This window comes from Rhinopithecus bieti, unplaced genomic scaffold (assembly GCF_001698545.2).
Source record: "Rhinopithecus bieti isolate Rb0 unplaced genomic scaffold, ASM169854v2 scaffold_19722, whole genome shotgun sequence".
NCBI lineage: Eukaryota > Metazoa > Chordata > Mammalia > Primates > Cercopithecidae > Rhinopithecus > Rhinopithecus bieti.
Genome location: NW_016809905.1, coordinates 463,696 through 473,510, shown reverse-complemented (window position 1 = coordinate 473,510; position 9,815 = coordinate 463,696). Strand labels below are relative to the sequence as shown.

At 39.2% G+C, this 9,815-nt stretch overlaps 1 protein-coding gene across 4 annotated transcripts in view; it reads left to right on the top strand.

The window, feature by feature from the left end:
- LOC108541332 (membrane-spanning 4-domains subfamily A member 4A) overlaps positions 1–8,174 on the top strand; it is a 60,594-nt gene extending 52,420 nt beyond the window's left edge. For 3 of the 4 annotated variants that reach the window (XM_017890817.1, XM_017890818.1, XM_017890815.1), the window contains exons 4-7: positions 330–386; positions 2,211–2,369; positions 5,810–5,911; positions 7,821–8,174. In XM_017890817.1, coding sequence (XP_017746306.1) covers positions 330–386; positions 2,211–2,369; positions 5,810–5,911; positions 7,821–7,892 — 390 coding nt within the window. In that variant the 3' untranslated portion in view covers positions 7,893–8,174. The remainder of the gene's footprint in view (positions 1–329; positions 387–2,210; positions 2,370–5,809; positions 5,912–7,820) is intronic. The other variant, XM_017890816.1, reaches the window with a different exon arrangement.
- Positions 8,175–9,815: the final 1,641 nt, after the last annotated feature.

The window sequence follows — 9,815 nt, the reverse complement described above, 5'->3', positions numbered from 1 at the left end:
TTTAAATATCATCATCAATTTTGGTACCGTGTAAGAATTACTTTGTATCATAAGTTTGGAAACTTTATCTCCTAGTGCCCTCAAACAGGTTTGATATCATTTCAGTTAGACGTTATTTGAAAACCTTGATAAATTCTCCCATGGTTTTATCTGGTATAATTTCTCTGTTCTTTCTGGGAAAAGGGAAAATAATGTGCAAACCATTGTGGTTTTGTCTAAGATAATTGATCTGATTAACATACCTACCTAATTTAGAATTAAGTTTAGTAAGTTATGACTCCCAATACTGGTTTAAAGTTTTTTACCTTCATTTTTTCTCTCATTTTTAGTTTATTATTTCAGGATCCCTGTCAATTGCAGCAGGAATTAGAACTACAAAAGGCCTGGTGAGTAATATTTTCTTTTTTTTGGTATCAAAAAAAGGAAAGATTAACAAAAAATGTATTCTGCCAGGGTGTAAAATAGGTTTTGTTTCCTTGTTTGTAAAAAATCAGAGCAATTGTGCGTTTTACCTACTAAAATCTGTCTTTCAAAAATTTCAGTCAGGCTAATTACTGACATAGGACTGGATATTTTGGCAAGGTAGGGAATCTTACCCTTGCGAAGGGAATCTTTTTGAAGATATAGAGAATTATTGAGAAGAAATATTAAGCGGGACCACTCCAGCAAAACCCTGCAGCATGAGTCAGCCCATGACAGTGACACCAAGCATCAGTGTGGCATAATATTTACTGACCCATTGATTACAATGTAGATTCCAACTGTATTCAAAAAGGATTTTGAGTTTTCAATAAAAGAAATTCATAATAAGGTTATTACATAAGAAGCAAATTTAAAATGTAACTCTCATGCCAAGATACCTTTCATAAAGCCAATACAATGCAAAAGTCCATATCTTAATAAATGTTTTTTCTTGTTAAAGTCCATATTCGAGTTTTCTTTGTTCAAAAGATAAATATCAAATTCTGGAACATGACCAATATGTGTTTTTCAAATCTGGCCTAACCCAACTCCCTAGTGTCCCCTCCAGCTGCAGCCACATTACACATACTCCTCACACTTTGCTGTGCAAGTTGAGTTATTTTTTCTTTTTCTTTTCTTTTTTTGGTTTCTTTTTTTTTTTGGTTTTTGGTTTTTTGAGACAGAGTTTTGCTCTTATTACCCAGGATGGAGTGCAATGGCGCCACCTCAGCTCACTGCAACCTCTGCCTCCCAGGTTCAAGTGATTCTCCTGCCTCAGCCTCCCGAGTAGCTGGGATTACAGGCATGCACCACCACGCCTGGCTAATTTTGTATTTTAGTAGAGACAGGGTTTCTCCATGTTGGTCAGACTGGTCTCAAACTCCTGACCTCAGGTTATCCACCCCCACTGGGCCTCCCAAAATCTGGGATTACAAGCATGAGCCACTGCGCCCAGTCAGCAATTTTAGTTCTTATTAAAAGCCTCCTTACCTTTATCCATGAGAAGAGAATGTACAGAAAAGAACATACTGCTGAGAGAGAGAATATACAAAAGGTATAGAGGCATGACAGACAAACAGCATTTAGAAAAATGATAAGAAGCCGGGCACGGTGGCTCACGCCGGTCATCCCAGCACTTTGGGAGGCCAAGGCAGGTGGATCACGAGGTCGGGAGATCGAGACCATCCTGGCTGACACGGTGAAACCCCGTTTCTACTAAAAATGCAAAAAATTAGCCGGGCGTAGTGGCGGGCGCCTGTAGTCCCAGCTACTCGGGAGGCTGAGGCAGGAGAATGGCGTGAACCCAGGAGGTGGAGCTTGCAGTGAGCCGAGATTGTACCACTGCACTCCAGCCTGGGTGACAGAGCAGAAAAAAAAAAAAAAAAAAAAAAAAAAAAAGAAAGAAAGAAAAATTTTAAGAAATCAGGCTTCAGAAGCAAGGAATGGCAGGGAAGGACACAGGGCTGTCCAGCTAAAGTGTGAAGGACATTGAAAACCCTGCTAAAGAGATTTGGAGATTATCTTATGTGCCCACAAGAATCATCTGAAGAATTTAAGCTGGGGGATAATGAGATCATGTTTGTGTTTTGGCAAGAGATTAGAGTTGAAACCACAAGACAAGTTAGAAGACTATTGAAATAATCAAGATAAAGATAGATGGCAGTAAGAAAGAAACGGTGGGTGTAAAGTGATTCATGGAGATATATTTGAGGATGTTGTTGGATTAATTGATTTTCATTCCTTTCTAGGTCCGAGGTAGCCTGGGAGTGAATATCACCAGCTCTGTACTGGCTGTATCAGGGATCTTAATCAACATAATTAGCTTGGTGATTTATTCATTTTATCACCATTACTGTAACTACGATGGCAACTCAAATAACTGTCACGGGACTGTGTCCATCTTAATGGTTGGTGCTACCTCTTTTCAGGGCATATTATCATAGAAGCAAGTTTGGGGAGTGCTGGCTCTGGCAACAACAATAATTAATAATCCCTAATTGCTGAATGACTGGGAAGTTGGAGTGATTAAGAAATAAAATAATCTTTCCTTTAGGATTTAGGTACGTGTCTCATCTCTGTCTCTACTCTACATGTGATGAGGCAAAATGGGAAGAAAGCGTAATAGTTACAGAACACCTACTCATTAATAGTTACTGTGCTGGGTATCTTGTATAAATTTTTCTGTTCAATTTCAAAACAGTGATGCAGTATGTACTGTTATCTCCTCTAAAACTGGGGCCCAGATGTCAGTTCCTGTTCTCTAATAATGAAGTAAAATTGTCTTGAACAGTATTTTCCAAGTGTCAAGTAACTCAGTATCCTTTCCAACATCTTTGGATGTTCTTGCAAGGTTAACCACTTTTTTCCTCAACATCTAGCTCCTGATAAATTCTTAATCTTCATTCTGAATTTTACTACTTTTTTGTACAATTTTTTCTTATCTTAATGCTATGCTAACTGCTTTATTCTGAAAATGCCACCTACACCATATTTTGTAGGTAGTAAAACTTCTTGACATTTTGGGCTATTGGGTAATTGTGGGGAGGAAGAGTTCTTGCAGCACATCACAGCAGACTAAAATGCACAATTAAATCTTTATTATTAAAAAGCTTGGCTGGGCGCAGGGGCTCATGCCTGTAATCCCAACACATTGGGAAGCTGAGGTGGGCAGATCACCTGAGGTTGGGAGTTCAAGACCTGCCTGGCTAACACGATGAAGCCTCGTCTCTACTAAAAATACAAAAACTAGCCAGGCAAGGTGGCATGTCCTGTGATCCCAGCTACTCAGGGGGCTGAGGCAGGAGAATTGCTTGAACCTGGGAGGCGTAGGTTGCAGTGAGCCGAGATGGACCCATTGCACTCCAGCCTGGGCAACAGAGCAAGACTCCATCTCACAAAAAAGAGAAAGCCTATTGGTCATTTTTCAACACCCGCAAATTTTTTGTTACTTTCCCTCTATATGAACTTTCAGCCTTTTGTCTTGCTGCTTAGTTCTCTTCCTTACTGTGTCCTTCCCTTATGTAAAAGTGGAAACCCAACATTCTTCCTAACTTACTAGGCAGAATCAATCGCATTCTGTTGACTTCATTCCTAGCGAATTCTACATAGTTTTGTGGGCTATATAATCACACCAAAATAACCCCTTGAGGTGTCTTTGCTAAACTTTGCTAAACTAATTTACTGCCTTATTTACTTACTAATTTACTTCCCTTGAGATTTCTAATGCTTTTTGTAGTAAGCAATTTTACTTCTTGCCACTCCCTCAAAATAAGAAAACGCTTCTATAGAGAATTTGACAAATTCTTTCAAGGTCATTCAGTTAGAAATTGGCAAAAAGAAGTTTAGATTCTACAACTTCTTGCCTCTAATTCCCCTATTATTTGCTATTGCTATCCTGAAGAAGGACCTTACTTTTAGTTTATGAAGGTCTCTTCATTGGTAGATTTTAAGGACACAATGACAGAGACAAAATCTGGAATTGGCCAACTCGATAGGGCTGATTTCTTGGGCATGGGACCCGTGCAGTTACTCAGGACTTCATGGTTCAAAGAGCCCTATGCTTGATCTAACGCTCTGCTGTTGCTATCTTGATATTGTCTTTAAAAATTTTAAACAAGAGACTCTAAATTATGTAGCTGGTTCTGCGTTCATCTCAATTACGTTTCCCAGAGTCCATGATGGATTCCTGTTAATTGTGTGAACATTATTATGACTGTTTTTATAGCAGAGGACCTCCATAAGGGCTTCCTGGGATTTGAAGCAACCGGTCTATTCTTGCCTGGGCACCTGCACAATCAGTCCACAGGTCTATATACATGCTACTTTTTTTGGAGGCCCAGCCCTGTACCTGTTTTTGTAAATAAAGTTTCATAAATAAAGTTTAATTGAAATATAATGAAGCCCATTTGTTTACATGTTGTGTAGTGCTGCTTTTGTGTTATAATAGCAGGTTTGAATATGTGTGACAGAGACCTTATGGTCTGCAAAACCTACAATGTACATTATGTGGCCTTTATAGAAAGCTTGCCATCTTCTAGTCTACCCTTCTAGATGGTGAAATCCTTGAAGACAGGGGAACTGTCTGTTTAGTTTGCTGCTCTCTTCTGTGCCTACAACAATGTTGGAAACACAGAGGCCACTACAGCTGTTGAAGGCACAAGAAAATAAAAAAGCAATGAGTGCAAATATTCTCAAGGTCTCCTTAAGTCTGCATCACTCATATCCTGAGCTCTTGGTCTATTGGCTCTTCCACAACAGAGGGACTATCCCTAACCATGGAGAGAAAAAGAGAGAATATTTAAACCAGATAATCCCTGCATCAATCCAGGGTAAAATGAATAGAAATGAGTGCACTGCCCAGTGTTCTCCAAATTTTGACCATGTTTCTTGGCTGAAGACTAGACCTAAAGTCAGTGCTCTGAAGAGATGGATTAAAGACTGACCTACTTGATATTCATTGTTGTATTAGCTTCTTACTGTTACTGTAACAAATTACTACAAATTTAGTGTCTTAAGACAACACAGTTTGGTTATCTTATATTTCTGGAGGTCAGAAGTTCAAAATGGGTCTTACTAGGCTAAAATCGAAGTGTTGGCAAGGCCGTACTCCTTTCTGAAGGCTTAGGTGACAATAAGTTTTACTGCTGTTTCTGGCTTCTGTAGGCTGCCTATGTTGCTTGGTTTGTCATCCTGTCCTCTACCTTCAAATCAAGCAATGCAGCATCTTCAAATGTCTCTTGAACTCTATTCTGCCTCTTGCTTCCACTTATAAGGATTCTGTCATTATGCTGAACCCACCTGAATGATCCAGGAAAATTATCTTATATCAACTAATAAGCAACCTTAATTTCATCTGCAAATTTAATGCTTTTGCTGTGCAAAAGAACAATGGTCCCCAGGGAGGTCTGCGTTCTAATCCCCAGAAACTGAGGATTAGGGGGACAAGGATGCAGACCTCCCTGGGGGACCATTACTCTGCTTACAATCACTAAGATATGGAATCATAATATTTTGTCAATGATATGAGTTTCTAGTACTCAATAGGATAAGATGACAATTATCTTTATACCACCTTCCTAACTTTTTAAAGCACTTTCATCTTCCATGCCCACAATAGCACTGGGAGGTACTGAACTAGGGAATAAATGTCTGTGATTATTTTATCAGTGAAAAAAGTGAGAAGTTACTTCAGCAGATCAAGAATTGGTCAAGGGAATGGTTGCCACTGGGAGGCAGGTTTCCTGACTCCCAGCCAGTGCTTTTTCTCTGATGACATTGTGGTTACTGGTACATGTTTCCACTTGTCATCTCCATTTCTCACATTCTTTTGTTATGAGTTTTCTCCTAGGGTATGGATGGCATGGTGCTCGTCCTAAGTGTGCTGGAATTCTGCATTGCTGTGTCCCTCTCTGCCTTTGGATGTAAAGCAGTCTGTTGTACCCCTGGTGGGGTGAGTATTGGCCTTCATTTGAAGATGTCTGTATCAGTTTTCTATTGCTGTGTAATCACTTACACAAACTTAGAGTCTTAACACGGAATGCATTCATTATCTCTCAGTTTCCATGGTTCAAGAGTCTGAGCCCAGCTGAAGTAGGTCCTAGACTCAGGATCTTACAGGGCTGTCATCAGGAAGTTGGCTGGGGCTGTGGCCTTGCCTGAAGCTTCTGATTCTCTTCCACGCTAATGTGGTGAAATTCATTTCCTCTCAGTTGGAGAACTCAGGACAATGTATTTTATCTTTGAAACCAGCAGGTTGCTAATGCTTTAATCCTCTCATAAAGGGTTCACACGAACGGGTAAGGTCCATTCAGAATAATGCCTTTTTTGATAAATTGAAAGTTAAGTAGTTAGTACCTACACACAGAACTTGTATCTCATCCTATACACAGGTTCCATCCACACTCGAGAGAAGGGAATCACAAGGGGTTAGTGAGTGCCACCTTAGAACTCTGCCTAACACAATAGCTACATAAAAGCTTTTTCCCCTTTCTTTCTACCTCAAAGTGCATAACCTCTGAATCCAGATATGAGGATATTTCACAATGAAGAAGTCCCCCAAAAATATTTTATTTTATTCCATTATCCTATTACAACAACTTTTCCTGGAATATTTCCATGAAATATCATGATCTCAGACTTCTCTATCAGTCTGTGCCCACCTATCCACTCTCTTACCCCAAGACCTGCAGCTGATGCTGCTCCTGGCAGTTAAACCCAAAGAATGTCACACGGAGAGAGGAAAGTAGGGAATGGAAGGAAAGAAGAGACCAAGAAAGAAGCTCTAGGAAGAATGGGGAGGGATATCCTCCAAGGGTTGAGGGTTCCAGAATGAGGAAATGGATAGTAAAATCCCAACAGCTACTCATTAGCTTCATTACCCAAAGGCCCACAGGCAGACAAAACCGACAACCTAATAATAAAATAATCATAAATAATCATAGTTTGATGAGATGGTTCTTCTGGTGCCCTTCTCCATCATCTTGTACCTCTTTGTCTTCTTTTGAGATTCCCAGGCAACACCACGTCTCACTCCTCTACAGCCCTTCCTCACTGAAGAGAGATTGACTATAGCACATTAGCTCTAATAGTGGGTTTTGCATTGTAAAACCTGAGAAGGGAGAGATCCTTAGCAATTACCAATGATTTTATAATTTCATTGACTAAAGGTTTTTATTTTTACTGAGTGAAACATTTGGACATGGAGGCAAACTCTTTAGTAACTTTCATGTCAGAGTATTTAAGCCTGTGCTCCCTTAGGCTCTTAGCATAGGAGCTGGGGAAGGTTGTTTCCTAATCTCCTGGTGTGAATTCAGAAAAGCAGTGGTTTTGGGGCCTATGATAGCTAGGTCTCTATCTCTTCCTGGTTCTTCCACCAACCCTATGTCACAATGAGTTTGTGGAAGAACAACCAGAACTTTTCTGAGTTTCGCGATGATCCCTGCTATTCTGGGCCAGTGTGGTTTTTGCAATGCGTTATTTATAACCAGCAAATCATGATTTGGGTATGTTGATGCCATCAGCATGAACAACCTGGTTTGGAAGAAGAGCCCCATATTTTTCATGACACCTTGGTTTACCCATCGTATCGTGCACTGTCATTCACATGTAAGACTGATTTACTTGCAAGACCAGGGCAGTGGTCATCACAGCTCGGGTCAAGAGCTACCACTGAATGTTGTGTCCTACATCAGGCCTGATCTAAAGAATGACTGAGAAGTCCCACATGCTTGATCTTGAGAATGAATCAGAGAAGAAAAGAGTAAACTCTGATGATGATGACAACGACTTCATGTGGGCAGGAAAGGGGCACTCTGAGGTTATTTGGGTGACTCACCTATGGCATTCTGATTGTTTCACAGGTTGTGTTAATTCTGCCATCAAATTCTCACATAGCAGAAGCAGCATCTCCCTCACCACTTAATGAGGTTTGAGGCCACCAAAAGATCAACAGACAAATGCTCCAGAAATCTATGCTGACTGTAACACAAGAACCTCACATAAAAAAATTACCAGAATCCAACTTCGATACTGAGAGACATATTGATATCATTATTATATGTAATCCAATTATGAACTGTGTGTATATATAGAGAGAGATAATAAATTCAAAATTATGTTCTCATTTTTTCCCTGGAACTCAATAACTCATTTCACTGGCTCTTTGTCGAGAGTACTAGATGTTAAATTAATAAATAATGCATTTAATGAGGCAACAGTACTTGAAAGATTTTCATTCATCATAAGAACTTCATAGGCATTAAACTGGCAAATAAGATCTGGAAGCAGAACAGCAAAAAAGGTATTGCTAAAATGAGGCCTCCATGCAAAACACATACTTCTGCTCCCTGTATAATATTCCTCCCATTTATTTAACTTTTTTTTTCCTCCCACCTATGGTGACCAAAGGGCCTTTTCCTTCGGAAGTGGAGAAACATGGCCATCTCCACCTCCCTTTTCCTCTCCTTCTTTTCTTCCCCATAGAAAGTACTTTGAAATAGCACAGTCCATCCTTGCACGTGCACAAGCTATCATTTGAGTAAAAGTATACATGGAGTAAAAATCACATTAAGCATCAGATTCAACTTATATTTTCTATTTCTTCTTCTTCCTTTCCCTTCTCCCACCTTCTACTGGGCAGAATTATATCTTAATCAAATTTGTATCCTATGCCATATATGGAAATGTGCAACATATGATTTTTTTTTTTTTTTTTTTTTTTTTTTTTTTGAGACGAAGTCTCGCTCTGTCGCCCAAGCTGGAGTGCAGTGGCCGGATCTCAGCTCACTGCAATCTCCACCTCCCGGGTTCACGCCATTCTCCTGCCTCAGCCTCCCGAGTAGCTGGGACTACAGGTGCCCGCCACCTCGCCTGGCTAGTTTTTTGTACTTTTAGTAGAGACGGGGTTTCACCGTGTTAGCCAGGATGGTCTCGATCTCCTGACCTTGTGATCCGCCCGCCTCGGCCTCCCAAAGTGCTGGGATTACAGGCTTGAGCCACCGCGCCTGGCCAACATATGATATTTGTTAAATACATTTGTTTTTATTGCAGAGCAAAAATAAATAAAATGAGAAGCAACACTTTCATGTGCTACCTACTTCCTTTTCAGATGCAAAATAGTGGAAAGAGACTAAGTGTTGATGTCAAAAATACAGTGTGGTGGTAAATAATGTGGGCTTTCTAATCAGACAACCCAGGGTTTTTATCTCGCTATCCCATCTTTGTTGTTTACTACCTATGTAGCTATGAACATGCTACAAAATTTCTCTGCGCTTCATATTTCTTTTCAGGAAAGTAGTAATAATATTGTCTGTCCTATAGACCTATGATACTTGGTATCATATGATATGATACTTGGTATAACAAAGGTAGAAAAACTAGGACTCTGTTTGGCACATATGGAGCCTCAAAGTTATGTATGTATATCTTTGCATATAATTTCTTTATATTAATTATATATATAATTACTTCAACATATAATGCATAGATATGTCTTTTATATATCAAGTTATTATATTCAGCTTTCTTGCTATAAAATTATGTTTTATTTTAATGTCACAATCTCATAATTGTATTTATGACATCATATTTTAATTGCTTGGGAAAGTTTTCTTATTCCAGCTTTAAAATATATTATTTTGTATTTTCTTCCCTTGCTTAATAATTTTGTCTCTGGCATTTATTTTTATGAATATTGTTTAATATTGTATATTGAATATATTTTTCATATTATTGGCAATTAAGACTATAGTACTTAATGTAGAGCCCATCATCACCTCACTGACATTAACTGTTAATGTTTTACCATGTCATAAAGAGATATTGGTCTATTTATGTACCTAATTCCAATCTTTTAA